Below are 22,265 nucleotides of genomic sequence, written 5' to 3'. Positions count from 1 at the left end.
CCCAGCGGGACAGTGTCAGAGGATGCCTCCGGGCTGCAGAGCTGCTCCCACGAACCCAGAGGCAACCCCTCCCTGTTTCAGGGGAATTACACCAGGAACAATCTACCTCGGTGAGGCTGCGTAGGACAGAGTTTGCTTCACGCAGATCTACCTTTGCTGTTCGACACTGAGCAGACACAGACCCTCTCGATGAGCAGCCAAAGGACTTTGAATTTTGGTACTTACAGAGAGGAGGCCCGAACAGCACCGTGTCCAGAGCTTTCAGCTGCAGCTTCTGCCTGTGGCTTCGATCTGTCATTTTGAGAACGCTTCCCATCATGGTAGCGTTGTTCACTGCTAGCCTGTAAAAAAAAAAAATATAATTTTTTTTTAAAAAAGAGAAGTCGGCACGGTCATATCCACCTGGATTAATTACCGACCAAAAATTAGTAACATGGAGACTACAGGGGGAGAAGTGCAATGAGCAGGACCGAAAAGCTCCCTTCACAGGCTACCGGGACACCAGAAACCCCTCAATTCTTGTCATCTCTGACATAGGACATCTCTGTGAAAGAGTTAAGCAGCAGTGTCTTTGGCTTTACTTGGGGAGAGGAGGAAAAACCAAGGCCACGCCTATTTCATTAAACTTGACAACCTAAGTTACTGATTTCCTATCAAAACTGATCTTTTGGTGTCCTACCAATCACTAACTTTTTTTTTTAAATCAAACCTATATTGTTAGCCTTCGACATCCTATTTCACAGGCCACAAGACCATACTTCTCCCCTGGAAGAAATGCGGGCTCACCATGCGCTGCCCGGAAGCCTTACGTTACTCCCAGTTACTCCCTCCTTCCCAGCCCGTTCGCTGGCCCCTGTTCAGCAGCGATAACCTTTACCCAAAAAGCCGCACTGAGTTTTTTTCAAACGTGTTACCAGTTTAGGCCAACTCCCAGCCAGTGTTTCTCTTGAGGAACGCACGGCTTACAAGTCCCCTTGGCTGGAGCGTCACGGGGTGTGAATTAACATCGGCACACGCCGGTGCTGGGTGGTGCAGAGATACGTGACCAGCAGCCCTTGAACTGGCAACTCAAACGCTGCTTAGGTGCGACCGGGAAAGCAGAGCTGACATTTTGCTGAGGATGACGAACAATGACCAGAGAAGCTCCACGACCGGGTTGGGGTTATGAAGGAAGGCTGTGGCAGAGCCAGGATGTAGCCTAGGTCTGCTTCACTCCAGGCCAGGGTTTTAGCTCTAAATGGGTAGGTTCAGGCACGGGCAGGTGAAGTCTAGCGCACAAACCAGCGAGGAGAGTATTCACAACCACACAGTTCAGACCGCAGCCTTTCGCCCACAGCAGATACACGCTCCCTGCAGAGAGGGCTACAGCAAAGCCGAAGCCTCTAAGCATAACCGAAGCGGAACAGGAATTAGACCTGGCTCTGCGCACGCCGAGGAATTGCACATGATGTTTTAAGCCGCCTCAGATCTGGTTTTCTCCCTGGCACACGTCCCAGAGGAACACAAGACAATGCAGTGAGCACTGACCTGGGCATGGCATGTCCGCTCAGCTGCAACTTTCTGAAGGTCTCTTCGTACTGTGGCAGCTCTACGTAGGTAATGAGCCACTGAACCACCTCGTCAACTGTCCAGTTATACACTGTAGGAGAGGCAGAAAACAAGCAAGCAGCTTAATATTTTTACTAAGGAACCGAAATCATCAAGCCAGCAACAACAGCGTAACGTCACCAGACGCAGCCCATCCTATCACCTTCAGCAAAGGAAAAATACCTGCAAAATTTAAACACATTCCTGTTAAGTATGCAGTGAGCTGGGGTGGGGACATTAAATCCTGTGGCCTATTAGACAAGAAATAACCCCCCTGGGATACTCCAGGCAATCCTGTGGGTCCTCAGCCTCTACCTCTTCATCACTTCTGTCATTACGTTTGCTGGTCTGTCCTACACACGACGGGCTGCTCCAGATCCGGCGTAGCCATGACGGACTGCCACGCTTTCAGCCTTAACGGACACCACCGCACCACGCGTAAGGACTGGTGCTTTTCCAACAGCAGCCTCTGACCACAAACATTTCACGGTGGTTGATTTTTACGCCGTGCTTCCAGCTCACGAAAAAAACCACCCCCTGCAACGAGGCCATGAGACGAAGGAGCAGGCTCAGACAGCGCCGGGGCAGGCGATGCTTCGCTGGCAGCCTTTTGCGATGTCACCACAAGATCCTCCGAGGGGTCACACCCAAAGTGCTGGCAGAAGGTAAAACTCCCAACCAAGCACGCTCATCCTCACCACGTGCCCAAACCCCTGAAAAACCAAATTCAGCTAACGTATCTGGCAACCCGCTCTGAAAGCCTCACCCCCTCCTCCAGACCTGTGCACCGCGCGCGAGTCAAAAAAAAGCGCAGTGGAGAAACGCTGTAAGAATGGTTGTGAACAGCTTGAGAGAGTGATTTGTGGGAGGAGGTGGCGCCGGCGCAGCGGCCCAAGCGAACCAGGTGCACTTTCCTCTTTACCTGCCTCACCTGTGGCTTTGTGGGTTATTTTTGGAGCTGACACACAGCTCCAAAGCCACAGGTAAGGAAACCTTTGGAAACCAAGCTTCTGCCTTTGCCCCTTAGTTTTGTCACCCTTATAGCAATGGCGTGAAAGCAAAGAAGATCGTGCAATAGTTGGTTTTTTTTTTTTTCATTGGACAGAGCGGGGTCTGCTACGCTTTAATTTATCGACTCGTGTCTTTGCTGAGCATGGGCTGAGCTCTTGCAGCATTTGCCCAGCCTCCGGCAACCCAGAGCGCTGTGCCACACATGACTCACTGCCGACGGTCACCGCCTCGCACGCTTCTGGCCCAACGTCCGCCGGTCCCTCTCCCACACGCCCTTTCCAGCAGCCCAGGGGAGAAAAGGCCTGTTCACTGCTGGCTCCGAGGGCTGCATTGCTGCAGAGTTCAGAGCTGCACAGCCACTTCTTAAATGTCAACAATGACTTCTCCCACAAATATGAGAAACGCTTCCCAGCTTGCTCCAGCGAGCTAAACGCCTTCGACGGAAAGATGACAGAGCGGACGGGATGAGAGCCAAGCGCTGAGCAAAGGAGAGCAAGGCTTGAAGAGAAGGTGTCATCCCCACGTAGGCTTGCACGATGACTCACAGGTGCAGGTCAGCAAGCGCCAAGCCAGCAAACCGCCCTCGCTTCAGGGAACTCCCTACGGTTAATGGTCGCTGGCCCACAAATCGTGGGAAACCAATTTCTGTGGCCACAAGCGAGACATTAAAAACCAATTTCTGTGGCCACAAGCGAGACGTGGAAGCTGAAGCGGGCAGGGGAAGCCCGGTTCCCCGGGCGGGGGCTCCGGCGGCGCTGCAGGGCGCGGGGCCAGACAGCCCGGCCGTCGCGGGCCACCGAGCGCCGGCGGCGGGCAGGACCCCGACGCACGCTCCCAAGAGCCCGGCGTGGAGCGGCGGGGGGACGGCGGGCTGGCCCCTGGAGGGCGACGCGGGGGGGCCTGCCTGCGCAGGAGGAGCGGCGGGCATCCCCACGCCACCAGCCGTGCCCCCCACGCCAACAGCCACCTCTCGGCCTCGCGAGGCAGCCCACACACAGCCCGGCCCCGCCAGGCCTCGGGGTCCTCCAAGGCCCGCGCCTCCTCTTTCTTTTTGGCCTTATGTATCTAGAAGTCTTTATTTTGGGAAGAAATCCCCGAGAAACAAGCTGGCAGCGTCAGGCAGCTCAAGGGCAAAGACGAGCAGGGCCCCCCGCCCTGCACCCTTGCTGCGATGACCCGACCTGCTACTTCGGTGGCTCTGGCAGAGCCATGCTTCCCCAGGGCTTTGTCTATCAAATCCAACACCCTGTAAGAACATCACAACCTTTATATTTTTGAATAATTAGGGGGCAGAAGCAACTTTTTATTTTACACGTGTGACTGGGAAGAGCAGCAACGGCAGGCAGGAAAAGCACTCGGCTTGAAAACAGATGAAACGGGCAGTAGTTTAACAACTCCCGTTCAAAGGCCAAGATGCGGCTCCATATGAGACCATCCGTTAGGAACCAATAATTTATTTTATCAGCTAGATATACAGAATGCTGGGAAGGGAAAGCAAGGGTGGTAACTAAATCCAACACAAGGAAAACCGCTGCGCCGCAGCAGCTCTACCCAGAGACGTGGCAGCTCCCGCGTGTGCCAGAAGCGGGGAGAGAGCAATAGCAGCTCGGCAATTAAGGGACCTGAGGAGTATCATGGGATGTTCTGCTCCATCCCTTAATGATTTCTACCCTTTCCCAGCCGACATTAAAATATACTTCAGGCAAAGCCATCTGTAAACAGCCGTACAATAGAATAAATATTTCTTACATGAGGCTTTCCTTGAAAACGGGAGGCAAAGCAACTCGGTAGCATCGTCCCGACTTGTGTGGTTTGGACAAGGATTTTCAGCACGTGGCTGCCCATCTCCACGGGCCGGAGGGTCTGGCCCTGGACAAACAGCTCCAGGATCGTGCGCAGAGCCATTGCAAACCGCCTTTCAAATGCTGCACCTAAGTATTCATTAGGCCTGCCAGGATTGTGAGGGACTCTAACATCACTTACAGCTATAGCTACACAGTGCTTTGACAACACCGAGCACACCCTACCCCCAAGTAATTTAAAGGCCAAGACAGAAAAATCAAATACAAACAGAACAGGGCACAAATGAGAAATTGAAATCTTTACGGTTGATGAATTGATTGGAAGAGTAAAATCCAATTTTTCAAGTGAAAGGGGTTGATAAGGTTACCTGATCTTGGGGGGCAGAGGGGAGGAAAAAGACTGTAAGTGAAGATAAGAGCAGCAATTAAAAGTATTGGGAAAAACAGATGTTCCATGTCTTGAGAGCAACATAACGACTAGCGTAGTGAGGGAGAAGGAAAAGCACAAAAGGAGGCGTAAAAGGGCAGCCATTGGCAGAAAGGGTCCATGACCTGGATCCCAAAAAGCCCTGATACACCAACGCGATCTGCATCGCAGCGCCACTCAGTGCGGTAAGTAAATCAAAATGCATCGTACAGTCAACACTACACCCATACCTTGCTCTATACCCTCCCCCACATTTGCATTTTCAAGGCACTGAGGATTTTTCTTATTAGTCCTCCTGGCCTTCAGATAAAACGCCCTTCTGTGATGAAGCCCAAAATTTGAGAATATGAAGTTTCTTAACTAGAAACAAGAAAGAAAAATCAGTTTTATAAGATCTCTCAGAAAAACACATTCCAAAATTCTGGTCGGGGAACACGTTGAAGCGCCTTTTCCTGGCCACCTCGGACACCCCCCCGATGCCTGTAAAGCCCCGGGGCGTGGGCACCCCGCACGCAGCAGCCAGGGAAGCTCTAGCGAACTTAAGAGGTTCTTCCAAGATTGAGAAGTTTCAGGACGTTTCCTACCAGTGACTGGGCTTCCACCACCCCCCCGGGTTAACTTGCCGTGATGAGTAAGTAATACCATTCCCTAACAGCCTGCAGCTCACTTCTACGTCAAACGTGTTTATGTACACTTCCAGTTTCAGGACTTTATTCTACCTTCTTTTCACTAGATTAAGGAGCTTTTTTCGGGTTCAGCAAATTTCTTCTAAGGAAAACACAATCTGTAGGAGAACTCCCACGCAGCTCTATTGAATATTTAGGATGCCATTACTCCGTAAATATACAAGCTGAAACTGGATATTTGAAGGAGAACCTGGAATAGGACAGTATTTGGCTCTATTTTAATACACATTTATAGTGGCAGAGAAATGAAACAAGTATTTATACTTCTATGGGCATACTCGTACGCCAGCATTAACACTTGGGAAGTACCACGACCAGCGAAATCCTGAAAGGTCCCCCCAAAAAAAGGAAGCTGGAAGGTTGTACAGGGCAGCAAAAGCAGAAGTGGCACGTTATTCCTGGGAGGTGCACGCGCTGCTGCCAAGGTTATACGAAATCCACAGCGTTCAGCACTTTCACAGCACGGGGGGGGTGGAGCGGGCATGGTTTCATTTTGCTTGTTTGTCTTTTTTTACCTTCAGATGTCTTCCAGGCCTTCCAGAGATCTTCCACGCTAATGAGCTTGTCCTCTCCATGGAAGGTACTGTGCTTGACTGTTGGGTCGTGATAATTCAAGTCTTCCCTCAAGAACTAGAAGAAGAATAAACAGCAGGATTATTCTTTGATTCATCTTTTACAGATAAGAGGGGCATTCTAAAAAAAAAAATAATCTTCCACCTGTCGTCCTTATTATTACATCCACAGGTTGTCACACAATAATTTATACGGCAAAGCCCTACTACAGCTGATATGCAGCATCTCTGGTCTTTTAATCATCTCCCCAGTTGATAGAATCACAGAAGGGTTTGGGTGGGAAGGGACATTTAAAGCCCATCTAGTCCAACCCTCTGGCCATGAGCAGGGACATCTTCAACTCGATCGGGTCACTCAGAGCCCCGTCCAGCCTGGCCTTGAACACCACCAATGACGGGGCACCCCCAGCTTCTCTGGGCAACCAGCTCCAGCGTCTCACCTTCCTCATCGTAAGAAATTTCTCCCTTATCTTTAAGCTTGTTCATAGACCCCCTTTCAAGCCCTGGGAGGCCGCAATAAGGTCTCCCCACAGCCTCCCCTTCCCCAGGCTGAACAACCCCAGCTCTCCCAGCCCGGCCTCGCAGCAGAGGGGCTCCAGCCCCCGGAGCATTTCTGTGCCCCCTCTGGCCCCGCTCCAACAGCCCCGTGTCTGTCCCGTGCTGAGGAGCCCCGAGCTGGAGGCGGCGCTGCAGGGGGGTCTCACAGAGTGGCTGAGCTGCTCTAATTCATACCACCGTCTGTTACAGACCTGCACCTTACCTCTGGCTAAACGCGTTTTTCTCTCCTTCCAGTTTCAGTATTTTATTCCGCTGCCTTTTTGCTAAGTAGCCCTTTGCAGCGGATTTCTGCCCGGGGCCGTGCTGACAACAAGCAAGCCAGCCCCCTGGTCGGAAAACCAATCTTTCCAGACTTCAAACCGCTCCGCTCGTCCTTCTCCCACCAACCGCCTTTCTGACACATCGGCGTAAGAGCTCACAGCAGTTCCACAGGGCGCGCACACACGTATGGCCGCAAGGATCCTTCTCTCCCGCCACTCCCTCCCTCTTAGCACAGAAATCAGATCTCACGTGGCCTCCCCCTGGAGGGACCCCACAACCCCAAGAGCATCTCTCGGAGGAACAAGGGAGTATTTCAGAAAACGAGCGCTCCCCGTAGGAATCTCCCCATCCCTGATACCAATGGGCTGACACAAGCTGTAAACCTAGAAGTAAGAGGATACGTCCTGCTGTGAGAAGCAGTGAACGCCCCGAAGCTCACCGCGAGACTGCGCCGGAGGACGCCTGCGGGCGGGGAGCAGTAAGCGGGATGTGCGAGGGAAGCGTTAACCCCAGAACGCTGCAAAGACAGAGACGAAAAGCCAAATGACGGGGTCGGCGCCGCCCCAGTGCTCTGGGGAGAGACGGGGCACAAGGGAGCAGCCCCGGGGAACACGGAAAATAGTTTTTGGAGGAGGGAGTCGGGGCAGGCGGCGGCAGAGCAGCGAGGGGCTGGCATCTCCAGGGGGGTCTCCGGGGAGGGAGGGCGGGCAGCCGGGCTGGGGCAGAGAGAACAGCGACCGCCTTCAGCGCAGGAATCACCCCGGAGTCCTGCAATCACCCGGCGACAGTCAAAGGTGAAACACAAAAGCTGCTTCAGACTCTCGGAAAATAAGGGAGGATATAAACTGCTACGTACAATCACAGTAAGACGCATAATCACAGTAACACTTTTAAAAAAAATTATTATTTTAGCATTTTGTAGCTTTGCTCCGTTATTGCAAATATGTGCTTTCAGGTAGGCGTTCTCTTTTCAGCTTTTTTGTTACAAAGCCGACGCTACACGACCAGATAAACATCACAAGCTGCTCCCTGCTCAGAGACAAGCCAAAGCTCAAAATCACGTTGCCGGGGCTTCGGCAAAGCCTCAGCTTGCAGACCCCCCGGGAAGCAGCGGCAGGCTGGGCAGCTGAAAGGCACTTTTTGGGTTCTGTAAGGCCTTGTATTTGCACCAAAATGCAGGTCACCAAAACCACCCAGGGCTGTGAACAACAGCCTCTGCAAAATGCAGGAGCTGTCGCATCAGTGCGAGTCCTGCCAGGGGTTACTTTACGGAGTTCGCGCGCCAGGCGCGGTGGTGGAAGCTCGCCTTCGGTAACAGCTAGAATCGGCCCAGAGCGCGGCCGCAAACGGAGGGCGCTGCCCTGCCCGCGCTGCGCCCTTCGGGCAGCCCAGAAGGTGTCCGAGCCGGCGGCCTTCAGGGGACCGAGGATGACTAGATAGACAGACAGACAGAAAACTATAGAGAACTATATAGTTAGAGATTAGAATATATATAAAAGTATATGTGCTTTCATTTTCTCTATATTTATATAAAAAATTGGTGTATATATATAATACAAAGGTACTGTATCTAATACATTAATATATATTTTTATATATATATAACAAAATCACTAGCCAAGCATTTTTAGTTGCTGCACAAAACTGACAGATCAAACAGATCAGTAACATTCTCTGCAGTACATCTGAAGATTTCTGTTCCTGGTAAGGCAAGCCAGGAAATATTCAGAAAGCTTTTATGTGAAACTAGTTTTAAGACAGAGTATAATAAATTAATATAACCTGGGCTTTTGGCACTCCAAGCTTTTCTCTGATTTATAATATCACTAAAAATTCAACTAAACGGCACAATGGAACCAACTTCATGTCAATGGAGTTAGAATCCAAAAAAATTCTTGCTAGATTTGAGCTGCACCTTCAAATCAAAGCGGCGACAAATGCCAGTGACAGGAGGCGAAGCGTTTTCGCTGTGGGCTGAGCCGCTAATGAAAAATATATATATTGTCAGTACGGTCTGCAGATACATCGCAATTCACTCGGGGAACACATCTGCCGCGTAACGTGCGCTGGTGTGTTCCACCCGCCTCCCATCTCGGGAGAAGATGGGCCAGAAACAGAAGACACCAAAGAAAAGTGAAGAAAATTGTATCGGGGGGAGAAAAAAATTAAGGGAGAGTGTGAGAAAGACTACCGAGATGTGAGAGTACCCTGTACGCAGGAGGGATTCACGAGGTGGGAGGCAAGCAAAGCACGGGGCTCGCATTCCAGCACCTCACACACGCAACAAAATCAAAGATGATTTCACATTTACACCCCTGCACGCACCATCCGGTGCATGATTACCGTGCAGCATTCTTTATATCAGGGCTTTTAAGAACAACAGAATTAAAAAACAAAGTCACGTCTAGATAAGGAGATGGTATTTTAATATCAGACAGGGCACGAAAAATATCTGTCAAAGTTTTCGCTTTCCAGGCCCTTCCCAAGCCCTCTGCAGGTGCTACCGAGGGCACCGCCAGGCGCGCATGGCTTGAGCCCGGCGCCTCCCCGCTCTCTCGCCCACCGAAAGCTTCGGCCGCTCCTCCCAACTTGCAGACAAACGCGGACAACTCGGGCAGCTCCAGCGGGGCAGCCCGCTGCCGTCGGGGTGCCCTGCCCGCGCGCCCCGCCGCAGGCAGCAGCGAGACGCCGGCAGGCAGCGGCGAAGCCGTCGGCCTCCGGCTCTTCAACTCGTGACCGAGAGGGAGCGCGGCAACGGCAATGTCACCCGGCACCGCGCGGCTGCCAGCTCCCGCCGGGACCGGGGGATCAGCTGCTGCTCGGTATATTTAGCTCGGGGAGCACAGAACGGAAAAGTGATCTCTTGCAGCTTTCCTTCAGCACACGATCACCACAACAAACCCCCAAGGACTCTCCGGAGGGGACGGTGCTGGCTGCGGTGAGAACATCTCTATAAACAAGCGGGGAGGAGGATGCAGGACGGGGCCGTCCCCTCCCCTGAGGGGCTGCTCACGTGCGGCGCGGCCCGACGGGCCGAGGAGCTGGGCTGCACGCCCCAAAGCCCAGGGAAACCTTAAAAGCAGGTTTTCCCTTTGTATCTTCTGGGGAAAAGACAAAAAAAGAATAGTGGAAATAGAGCAAGTTAGCCAAACTCTGCCTGGCATGGTCTTTGGAGGTGAAGGCTTCTGCCGGGTTGCTGGTGCTGTGGGGCATCCAGCCCTGTTCCTCCGACCCAAGCGAGAAAATAGAGATGCTTTTCAGCTGACTGCAGACCTGCTAGCTCCGCACCTGGTACCGTCGGGCACGTACTACCGCCACCCACGCTGTCCCCAGCCGCCGCGTGCTGCCAACCAGCACGAACCGACGGGCATTCCCGTCGCGCGGACCGTAACGCGCCCACGTCGCCGACGCCAGCGGCGCTCCGGGCGCTTTCAGAGCCTACGTTGGCACATCTACTGCACGAACAATTTTCAGGCCGTATAGCTCTCTAGCTCTCTTTTTTTCCCCATTGGAGAGAATCCCCACAGATTTCACATCCATAGGGAACTGTACTGAGCATGCACATTATGTATATGCTTTTTCATATATATATATATATATAAGTAGCCACAGGTCTCCCACATGCTCAGAACACCAGGCACAGGAACCAGCACACAGAAATTGCAAACCATTAAGAAGCAGCACTTCAAAGTCTTAAAGACCCTGCTGATCCCATCCCTGGAGACCCCCAAAACTCAGGAGCCCTGGGCAGCGGCTCTGGGTGGTCCTGCCCGGGGCAGGGGTGGGACCAGACCACCTCTGGAGGTCCCGTCCCATCTGAAAGAGATGGGAGCGGAACCACCGCTACGAGCAACAACCAACAGGAGCTGAGATCGCTGCGGGAAGCCTGTGAGCGCTGCTTGATGTCAAGATGCCTGATTTAACAGGTTCCTGGATAAAACGGGAAGGAGCAGAACCCGAGGCACGCAGCAGCCGGCGGCTGCACGCCCTCCAGAAACACCCACCCGTGGGAGAGCACCTCTGCGAGGGCGGCGAGGAGCGGCTCCCTGTCAGACACCGACGGGGTCTGCAGTACTTCGGGGGGGAATACACCCAACCCCTGCTGAGGCCACCCTCAGTTCTGACCTCCGCAGCAGCCTGCGGCAGAAAATTACCTCTGTTTTGAGACAAAATTACTTTTTCTCAGTGCCCTCCACTGACGGCCGCTCTGGCCCCAGAGCTGGAGGCTCTGGCCGAAGCCTGCGCGCTCCGAAGCCGGGGTACGCATCCCCTCCAGAAAAAAAAACAATTACAGAACCATTTTGGGATTATATAACCTCGTTAGACACAGGGACCTACATTTTAATTCTCCACCTGCCAAATCCCGTGACCAGCCAGCTCTTCCCCACTCCAAAAGGGGTGAGGAGTTGGAGTTGCACGCGTTCCTCGGTTAAGACAAACCCGCTGCCTCGGTGGCTGAAATCATGCTCAAAAACCAGCGGATCCCATGAAGTGCGATTTTTCTGGAGCTTTTTTCCCCTTGTGTTTTTTAATCCACAGAAACTCCAACTACACGCGCAACCTCTGCATTTCCCCACAAACCCCTGTTTCTGCTCCCCCAGTGCCGCCCTCCCTCTGAACACCGAGCACCACCCGGGCCAGAGGTGCTCGCGTGCACGGACCCGCCGCTCTGCGCGTGCGGAGGGGCCAGGGCCGCGCTCCCCTCGCTCAGCTCACCAACTCCAACGCCTTTTCTCCGTTACCTGTTTTCACAAAAGTTGCAGAAAACGCGTGTCTTCGAGCCCTCTTTCCTGCTAAGACGCCTGACCCCGGGCAGTGGGATCAGAGGTTGGGAGGAGCCAGGGACCGGTCGAGCACTAACATAAACCTTGTTTCCCTCGGAAACCAGGCTAACAGCATCCGAGAGACTCGTCGGGGTGAAGCTCCATCAGAGCTGCCCCTAAACAGCTGGAGCTGCCTTCGGAGTGAGCGCGAAGAGCAGAAATAGATCGCTAATTAGAAGATTTCCCCATGAGGGAAGGTTCTTTCATTTTAATTGAGGTCACCGATGTCATCTTAAACTTCATTGAAAATTCACTTCCAGAAAGGAAAAATGCAGTGATGATTTAAGGACAGCATGAAGCTGTTGGGACAAAATTTCACCTATAATTAGAATATTTTAAAGTTACAGTTATCTGTCTGACTCTCCCTTTCTGCCCAGTAAAGCCTTTTAATCCAAACAAAACGTACCCATAACTTAACCCCGAAGAGACGGGGCTGAAACAGTAAATGCAAACACAAAGCTCTCAACCAGCAAGGGAAAGACTGGCATGGGAGCACAGAGCTTGCTCTCCCGCAGCCGAGCACCCCCGAGCAGGAGTCCCACCACGGGCTTCCACGACCGACGTCTGCGAGACCCGCGGTCTCTGCTGAAGCTTGCAAATGCTCCTCGAGAAGAGGTGATTAACCCAAGCTTCAAAATTACCTTGGCCTTATCCTCAACAGAGGAAGCTTCTGGGGTTTTTTTTTTTAATTAAAAGGAATTAATATGAGTTAACAGAAAGGCGAAGAGCCGAGAACTGTGGTTTACCAGGCAGCTCATCCCACTCAGCTCAATCTTTGTGCAAGGCTGACCAGTCATCCACGTGTTCTGTTCTGAAACTACGCTGACACATCAGTTAGCTCACTTTTTTCTGCTGCAAATCCACTTAAAAAAATAAATCCCAAATATATAAACCTACACTAAAGGGAGACCTAACTCAGGGGAACTGTTTGCGGCATGGTATTACAAGAGCTTCCACCCCTAGTCAGCACCCTCGCAGTGCTCCCGAGGTCCCGTCCCACCCAAACTACCCTGTGACCCCGGAGAGGCTCCCCGGCCTCCCCTAGAGGCCACCCTTCACCCCGGAGAGCCTCCTCAGCCTCCCATAGAGGCCACCCTTGACCCCGGAGAGGGTTCCCAGCCTCCCCCAGAGCCCACACTTGACCCACAGAGGTTCCCCGGCCTCCCCCAGAGGCCACCCTTGACCCCAGAGAGCCTCCCCAGCCTCCCCTAGAGGCCACCCTTGACCCCGGAGAGGGTTCCCAGCCTCCCCCAGAGCCCACACTTGACCCACAGAGGTTCCCCGGCCTCCCCCAGAGGCCACCCTTGACCCCAGAGAGGGTTCCCAGCCTCCCCCAGAGCCCACCCTTGACCCTGGAGAGCCTCCCCAGCCTCCCCCAGAGTTCACCCGTGACCCAGAGAGGCTCCCCAGCCCCCCCCAGAGCCCACCCTCGCCCCGTGGCAGGGCTGCCCGTGGGTCCCATCGGGTGCCCGGGCAGGGAGCTGCTCGCAGCCTCTCTGGCCGTGCCCCGCACAGCCCGGTCCCTGCTGCCGGGGGGGCACGAGCACTTTGCCGTAACACACCCCCTCCCGGGTCGCTGTCTGCATCGCCTGCTAAAAAGCTGATGGAAATGGAGCGTGCCATGCCACCCTCTGCCCACTCCCGAGGTGGGAGCTTCGCACGCGGAAAGAAGAGTGTACGAAGGTTAAATGTAAAAGCCGCAAAAGGCTTAAATTTGAGCCTCTCGCATTCTTTCAGATGGTATCTCCGGCAGCTGTCCTGTCCCACCACCGAAGACAGGGAGTTAAAGCACAATTACAGGGTACACGTGGTGGGTTGGAGCTGGTAACCTTGAAAGCAGAGAAACCGAGCGCTCACACAGTAGCTGGCTCACCAAGGAAAATTCTTGAAATACCTTTTTCAGTGGCTTCAAAGCCTTTTTTTTGAGAGTTTAATTCAATGCAACTTTAATTACAGTTTCAAGCTTAGCAGAGGTAAAGCCTGCAACTATTTATAGACTCACAGAATCAGTTAGGTTGGAAAAGACCTTTAGGGTCATCGAGTCCAACTGTAAACCTAACGCAGCCAACTCCACCAGATATAACCCGGGGTCACTACAATACTTCATTTTGTCCATAGGTAAAGAGATATAAAAACTAATTCTCTGCCAGCCACAGAGACCTACACGTGCACACACGTATTTTCCGTAGAGAGCAGTATTTGCACATAAAATGCGTAGCACGCTCGTGGAGTATAAAAGGAAAACCACAGAAGAGTATCTTCAATTCTCAGAAAAGATGTATATTTAAAATATTGACTAGGCTATGCTGCAAACTGTGGTTTGTATTTTATTTTGCTAATCTTCTTCCGTCTTGAACCCCAAGGCGGCTGTCACAGGTCGCTTGTGGAAAGCAGCGGGCTAGCGGGAGGAAGAGAGCCATCGCAGCCGCCACGGGGACGCTCCCGGTCGCTGCGACGCATGCTTCCCGCGAGCCCCCACGAGCGGCGGCAGCCGCTCCGGCACACATCCCGCATGCCACCCGACCGCCCCAGCTGCGCCTGGCTCACCGGAGTCACCGGTCCTCGGGGTTTCGGCATCCGCCGGGCTCGGTTTAACACGGGGCTGCCTTTGCCAGCCTCTGGGTTTCCTCCTCCCGCCGGCAAAACCCCACATCGCGGCACGCACCGACAGCCAGAGCGCGGTTCTCATGGCAGAGCCCGGCGCTGGGCCGCGCTTGGGGTTGGAGGGAGAAGGATGGGTTTCCTGAGGATTATCAATTTGTCACAGCCTCACAGTGGCATTTTAATGCATGGGCAAATTACAGGAAGGAAATCAATTAATACAGGCTGCCTCAATTAGCCAAAACACATTTTGTTTTTGGTTTGTCCCCCCAGCAGGGACATGCAACAGTCTGATCACGAAGCTCAGCAACACCGTCCCGGCAGCTCTAAGGCGCAGGAAGGGATAATGCACACACCAGAAGCCGGAGCAGAGCTGCTCTTCCCCTCCTGAGAAGGGGGGGCTGAGGGGGGCCCTTCTCGCTCTCTGCAGCCCCCTGAGAGGGGCTGGAGTGAGGGGGGGGCTGGTCTCTGCTCCCAGGTCACCAGTGACAGGGCGAGAGGGAACGGCCTCAGGCTGCGTCAGGGGAGGTTTGGGTTGGATGTGAGGGAAAATGCCTTCCCTGCCAGAGGGGTCAGGCCCTGGCACAGGCTGCCCCGAGAGGTGGGGGAGTCCCCGTCCCTGGGGGGGTTCAACCACCGTGTAGCCGTGGGACTTGGGGCCATGGGTTAGGAGGCCTGGGGGTGTTGGGTTGGGGGTTGGAATTTATGATCCAAGAGGTCTTTTCCAACCTTAATGCTTCTGTGATTCTATGCTGGGGCCCAGACAAGCGATGCGAGGGCCTCGGGCATCGGTCTGATCCAGCTGTGAGGGGTTTGAAGACTGACTAGTAACCATAGCAAGGCGGTGATTCTGAAGCCTTTTAGAAAAATAATTGTTATTAGTCATAAAATGGCAGTTTCTGTACTGTAAAACGAACCGACAGTACAAAGGCTTTCAACAGTTAGTTGAATCTGAAACTGTTAGTGCTTGTACAATAAGCTCTCAACTAGTCCACTGAGACAGAGGGCAAGATTTGCTCAGGGAGACATACAAATTGCTAGTTAATGCCCAGCCCTGACAAGATGAGGCTTATCCTCAATTTAATAACAGGCAAGTAGGATGGAGCAAGTGAATCCATCTCCCTGAGGCTACCCCAGGAGTCAGTGGGAGAGGCAGAGCTGCAGCTCCAAAGCAACACTGGGCAGAGAACTGCCTCCAGGGAGAACACCAAATTTTAGGAAATGCAATTGAAAGCTTTTAATTTGTTTTAATTATGCCGTGAAGCAGGACTTAGGCCGCGGGAACAGCGCGGCAACGTGGGAACAGCCAACCAACACCGCTGGCTCCTCATAAACAGGGTGCTCAGCTCCAGGCTGCCGTGCCACGTCCCTGGAGGCTGTCACCTCCCAGGACACGGAAGAGCCCTTGTGATGGCTGGATTTACCCAATAAACCAAACAGCTGCGCTAGTCCGAGTGGGAGATTTAACCTCCCTGGACTGCGGTTTCTTTATCTGAGCAAAGGGAATAAAGCACCCAGGAGAAGGGCTCGTGAAGGACTGGTTGTTGCTCAGAGGGCAGCGCTGTGCGTGCTGTCACGCGCGTTCAGTTTGTCATCTGCACCAGAACGGGGGGGAAATAAAACAAAGAAGAGATGCCTTTTGGTCCAGACGCAGCAGGTCACGATTTTGTAAACTCCCATCCCCACACAAAGATTATGTCAGATTATATCCCCTGCAAACCACCTGTCCTGAGCCTACAAAACACACACCGACCCCCTCACCGAAGGCCCGCGGCACGGAGGGCGCTTTCAGCAGAGCTCCGCAGCGCGGCACACGCGGCTGCCAGCCCCACCAGCCGCCTCCGGCCGGGCGCACGCTGGGCGCTGGGTCACCACCAGCAGCAGCCTCAGCAGCCCCTGGCTCACCTCCTTCCAGGGCCAAGAATTCCGACCATTCAACAGCCCTTGCTCCCAGCACAGCCCAGCCTCAGCCGCAGGACGGGGACTTGGCACGAGACCTGCGCCTCCACCCTTCAAGCAACTTGTGTAGCTCTAGAGCCGCGCATCGCCCTCCTGAGCCCCGCGGCAAGGCCAGGAGCAGCAGCACATCCCTAGCCGGGCAGTGGTTTTGCCGTGGATTGAGGGACTGGGAGAACTGCCCCCCTGCCCCGCTCTGTGAGACCCCCCCGCAGCGCCGCCTCCAGCTCAGGGCTCCTCAGCACGGGACAGACACGGGGCTGTGGGAGCGGGGCCAGAGGGGGCACAGAAATGCTCCGAGGGCTGGAGCCCCTCTGCTGCGAGGCCGGGCTGGGAGAGCTGGGGTGGTTCAGCCTGGGGAAGAGAAGGCTGCGGGGAGACCTTATTGCGGCCTCCCAGGGCTTAAAGGGGGGCTGCAGGAAGGGTGGGGGCGACCTCTTTAGCAAGGCCTGCTGTGACAGGCCAAGGGGGGATGGTTTTACACTAAAGGAGGGGAGATTCAGACTGGATCGAAGGGAGAAATGTTTTACGCTGAGGGTGGTGAGACACAGGCCCAGGCTGCCCCGAGAGGTGGTCAATGCCCCATCCCTGGGCACATCCCAGGTGAGGCTGGACGGGCTCTGAGCGACCTGATCGAGTTGGGGATGTCCCTGCCCACGGCAGGTGTTGGACTGGGTGAGCTCTAAAGGCCCCTTCTGACCCAAACTATTCTATGAATCTATCAACTGGGACTGGAGAACTACCTGTTACTGGAAGCAGATCCCTTCACCAGTCTGCCTTCTTTTAGCCTCCAACACCTTGACTTACTTATTCAGATGCCAGTCTCCTTATCAGACAGAATCCCCCACCTTGCACAGAGCCTTGCAAACGAGCACCTACTGCAGCTAAGGCAACATCATAAGCAAACAGCTTCCCCTTTTCTACTAGTCACATATTCCTATTGGTGCTTACATAAGAAAACAACTTTATTTCTCTTCAATAAAGTTATCAGCTAAAATCTCCATGGCCAAGACAACAAAAAAAAGTTCCTTTTTCCCAGCAGCGTGCACACATGCACTGAACTGTTCTAGCTGGGCTGGTGGAAGAACGTAGTAAACACTGCAATGTGAAGGAGACAGCAGCCAGTGTATTTGCTCAACAGCGACAGAGAGGCTCAGAGAACTGTTTCCCAACCCCACGATTAAAAAAAGGAATGAAATTACAACAATCATGTAAACCAGTCTCCTTGTCTTTCAGTGTTGGAATAAATGGATAATCCTTGTGTGCAGAAAAAGATTAAGTGGCTAGAAACCCCCGGAACAGAGGAAAAGCCATAGACACTGAAGATTACAGTACCGTAATACACCGTTTGGATCAGAAGTTTGGCTCAGGGCGGCACATTGCTTCCAGACGAGGAGATAGGCAGCCAACGGCGTAAGAGTTTGCACACCTGAATTTCAGGCACCCCGCCACAACAGCATTACCCGGAACAGAACAGCCCGCTGTGTGGGAGAAGGACGGCAAAGCAGCCGAGCACTAACCTCGTCGCTCTCCTCTACGTCCACGTTGCCGTTGGCATCATCATCCATCTGCTTGTGGATGTTGCGGACGGCTTCGAAGCTGAGCTGCTCGTCTTCATCGTGGCACAGGGGCTTGTCAATGCGGCAGAATTCTGCTGAGGAAGAAAACACCAACGTTAGGCAGCCCGTACCAAAAATATTGCCACCGTGTCCTCTCACTCAGCTTCTTGTGTTTGAAAAGCCCTCGCTGAGCACTAGAAACAGCATCCCAGTGCCGCCATTCACAGCAGGGGTACGTGCCACAGCCAGGGTCCTGCGAAATCCCTAACAGCAAAGGGTAGGTCATGGCCTTGGCGAGGCTGCTCTTCTCCACGTCAACTGCTTCAGCATTTCCACCGCCCCGGGGCTCCCGGCGTGCCTCCTAGGGCAGGTCGCGCAGCTGGGGCTTTCTCCTGCCCGCACGGTGTCCGCCGACGCCCCGCTGGCAGGGGAGGCGCAGGGCTGCAGCTATATCCTACCTCCTACTTCACAAGCTCCATTTCTCCCTTGGAGATTGTTAGTGTTGGCGCAGCCTCTAGCTAGGCCATTTGGAGAGTAAGAGCTGTATGTTTATACAACATGTCAATTAAAAAAAGTTAGCCTTCTTCCCGATTATGAAATGGACTTTTCTGGCTTGCTTTCACATATTTTTCTACATTTCAAGATTAACGCTTTACATTTCGCTGCATGCCTGAGTCCTCGTGAGCAGCAAACGCGGCCGATCCATCCCTTCCACAGCGCTGCCGCGTGCGATGCGTGGCTCACGGCGACGACCGCAGACCAACGCTGCGAGACAAAAGCACAGATGCCAGGCTCTAAAAACATCCCCCAAAGGTGAGCTCTTTGTATCACACCCATTAAGAAAAACCCTGACACAGAGGCTGTGTCGGATTCACTGTAAGCAGGTGATGATTAAGAATCATCCAGCGCGACTGCTGTGAAACCAGTTTAATAGCTCCTGGCCCCGTTCCCATTAGAGAGGCCTCATGTTCAAAAAAAATCTAAGAGAATTCAGACTGGACTTCTGTGAATTTAAGCAGAAAAGTCCAAATCACGTATGAGCTCAAACCAAACTCTAAGATGATCCTCTCAAGATAAGTCAAGCTTATTTACAGGAAACGTAGATGGATTTTCTCCTGCTGCTGCTATACGCGCCGTACCTGCCGGGAATAGCTGGGCACGCGCTCGCCTTGCTAGCCAAAGACGAGCATTTGGGCTATCCACCTCTCTGTCACATCTAGCGAGTACTTGGATTCACTATCAATACAAAAGACTTCTGAACATTAAAGGCACAGAAGTTTTAAAAATTATTTTAATTATTTTCACACGCACTACACAATCCCTATGGAAAAAAAAATTTCAAGAGGAAGTCCAAAACCCTCTTACACAGAGGCTCTGACAGAATATACGTTATTCAGAAATCCACTCAAGTCGATTTGCTTGTGAAGCTGAGGGCTCACCCCACCAGACCTGGCTGCCAATAGCCCCGCTCTGGCCCTGCCCTGGGGAGGCACAAGCCCAGCGCCAGCACGGGCTGGGGCCACCCAGCTGGAAAGCAGCTCGGCAGAGACGGTCCTGCTGGGCACCAAGCTGGCCACGGGCAGCGGTGGCCAAGGGTGTCCTGGGCCGCGTCGGGGGGAGCGTGGCCAGCAGGGCGAGGGAGGGCATCCTCAGCTGAGAGGCCTGGGGCTGCTCAGCCTGGAGCGCGGAGGGCTCGGGCATCTCGTCCACCTGCATCAACACCTGCAGGGAGGGTGCCGGGCGGCCGGAGCCAGGCTCTTCCCAGTGGTGCCCAGTGCCAGGAGCAGAGCCCCTGGGCACACGCTGCAGCACAGGAGGGTCCCTCTGAACATCGGGAAACACTTGTCCCCGTGAGGCTGCCCGAGCCGCGGCACAGCTTGCCCAGGGAGGTGGTGGAGTCTCATATGGGAGATACTCCGTAGCCGTGTGGACACGGTCGTGGGCCACCAGCCCTGGGTGAGCGGGGGGTTGGACCGGAGGGACCCACCTCAGCCAGCCTGGGCTTCTGGAAGAGCGCGGATCCCCATACGCAAGCACAGAGCCCCCCGCACGGGGGGAAACCGCACCGACACCGGCTGGTCGCGTGTGCATTTCCAGATTTCACAGTGCAAACCCACCCCCCAGCCCTTCTGGACTGGGTGAAAAACAACCAGCCAGACCCTAAACACCGCCGCGAACTTAAGCTCAGCGAATCACACACGCAGCCACGGTGCACGCAGCTCTTGCAGGCCCGCGTTTTGCTCACGTGCAAACGCAGGTGGTATCAGCCAGCAAAGTTCCCGAGCTCAGTGCAGCTTCAGCCACACGCTACTTATTCTTAAATATTTGTAAGAACTCACTGTGGGGAAAAAAACCAAACCAAAAAAAAGAAAAAACAAAAACAAAAACTGGAAGGGAAAAAAAAAAAGAAAAAACCCACTCAAAGAAACCCCTCCAAAAAACCCAGAAACAAACAACCAAAAAGCAAACAAGCAACGAGAATGCCATGTAAATCTGTTGCTTTTCCTCATCTTGTGTCCCCACACTAAATACGTGGCTCACAACGAGCTTTATTGCGTATGTATCCCTAATCAGGAGACTGAATAAAATATCCCGGGTTTAATTTTGAGGAACATAAGCCAATGATCAGGAATTTAATTTTAACTTTACTTACCTGCAGCAGAATAAATTGTGGTCTTCAAAGTCATATACTCCTTAAACAAAGTCACCCATCCACTTAGATGGATACCAGAGCGTTATTCAAACCTGACCAAGCCCTTTATCACAGTTGTAACCATTATTTCTGGTGTGTTTATATATACACACACACACCCCCAATGTATTCTCAAGATCTTAGCTATGGATTTTGCACAAGCATGTTTCAAATACTGAACTAATTTTGTATGCTGCTGCATAAGATCGTACATTATAAACTGAAAGCGGTTTTGTGGGGTTTTGTTTGTTTTTCCAGATAAGGTGCCCTGCTCAGATGACCAAGCTTGTGTGTCACGTGCAGGAGACCCTCACAGCCGACCATCCTTCAGCGCTCCAGAGAACAGCGATATCCTCGTGATGAACCACCTCCAGGAAATCTATCTGTACATTAGGTAAACAACTGCGCCCCATGCACGTGTGCTAAAAATTGCCATCATTAAATACCCAAATCCATTTACACTTTGCTAACGGCAACGATTAAGTATGGATGGCTGTCATTGCCACACACCCCCGCCCCATGCCCCGCTGCCCCCCCCCCCCGAGGTGGGCATCATCCCCACTCCAGGAAAGACCAAAAGCCCTCAAAACCACAAACCAAAAAAATCTTAAAAACTAGAATTGCCCTAAAAATTCCACATCTGGTCTATCCTTTACAGCTTTTTAAGAAGAATGGGCTTCTAATCTCCAACACTGGGGTAAAAATGGGTAAGAGAAGCCCTTGAGACCTCAAAGGCGGGCGCAGCAGGCGGCTGTACTGGCGCAGCCCTGTTTCTTATATGGCTTCACCCTGATCACGCACAGAGCAGGTCAGAGCAGGTTCTGTTGGTCCCTAAAAGTCTCTCTTACTCAAGGCTGGTGTAAACCGTCCCGATGGGTTCTCCGGCTCGGTGACGCAGTGCCGCTGCAGGCAGAGCGGCCGGCAGCCCACGCCGCCGCGTGTGCCCCGCACGTACAGCCTCAGCCCGGCTCTAGAGCAGCACAGCACGCCCTGCCGCCAACGGGCACAGGGCGTCAGACACCACGGCCCTTGGGACACACTGCTCTCCGCTAAGGTGGCCTCTGCTAGCCCACAGACGAACCGTGTTTATCAAGGGGAGGCACCCGCTTTTGTCAGAAAAGCAGGTTTTTAAAAAGGGGCTCTCTGGCATGAAGAACCCGATGGATTTATCTCGTGATTTAATGCTGGGAGAAGACATGCGGTACAATCTCCTGCTGCAAAACAGCCCCAGCGAGGACTCAGACTATAGGTGCGCACAGGCGCGCATCAGGGAGTATGGGTGGCGGAGGGAGCACCACCGCAGCGGCTCTCGGCTGGCTTCGCCCCAACTGCACCAACGTACATTGATGCTTCAACGTAAATCTTATCAGAAGGAAGTCCCGCTCGTGTAAAGCTGCCTGAGCAGAAGCCCACATTAACAGCCAAGCCTTCACCCGCCGGGCTGACGTGAGGGTGCCCATCACAGCCAGAACAAAGCCCCAGGCTGTGCTCCTCTCCCTTGGGCGTAACAGCCCCCCCAGCGCCCTGCTTGTCCACCCACCCCAGTATCCAGCCACTCGGGGCCTGGGGTTGCGTCTTCTTCAGTGACTTCTTTTTAGGACCCTGTGATCAATGACAACGCGTTTTGTATCAGAGCACTTCTGTGAGTTGCAAGTATTGCCTGGAACCGGCACAATTTGGGCTGAATTTATAGGTTTGGTTTGATTATCTAGAAAGATGATGATGATGAT

General features: G+C 53.3%; 1 protein-coding gene across 8 annotated transcripts in view; it reads right to left on the bottom strand.

Moving 5' to 3' along the window:
- STIM1 (stromal interaction molecule 1) overlaps positions 1-22,265 on the bottom strand; it is a 103,676-nt gene that overhangs the window by 48,319 nt on the left and 33,092 nt on the right. For 6 of the 8 annotated variants that reach the window (XM_064441640.1, XM_064441642.1, XM_064441644.1 and 3 more), the window contains exons 2-5: positions 17,805-17,938; positions 6,029-6,143; positions 1,528-1,639; positions 226-341 (exon numbers count right to left, since the gene is read on the bottom strand). In XM_064441640.1, the coding sequence (XP_064297710.1) occupies positions 226-341; positions 1,528-1,639; positions 6,029-6,143; positions 17,805-17,938 (477 nt within the window). The remainder of the gene's footprint in view (positions 1-225; positions 342-1,527; positions 1,640-6,028; positions 6,144-17,804; positions 17,939-22,265) is intronic. The other 2 variants (XM_064441641.1, XM_064441643.1) reach the window with 1 other exon arrangement.

The sequence above is a fragment of the Phalacrocorax carbo genome, chromosome 1 (genome assembly GCF_963921805.1).
Source record: "Phalacrocorax carbo chromosome 1, bPhaCar2.1, whole genome shotgun sequence".
NCBI lineage: Eukaryota > Metazoa > Chordata > Aves > Suliformes > Phalacrocoracidae > Phalacrocorax > Phalacrocorax carbo.
This window is presented reverse-complemented; position numbering and strand designations above follow the sequence as displayed.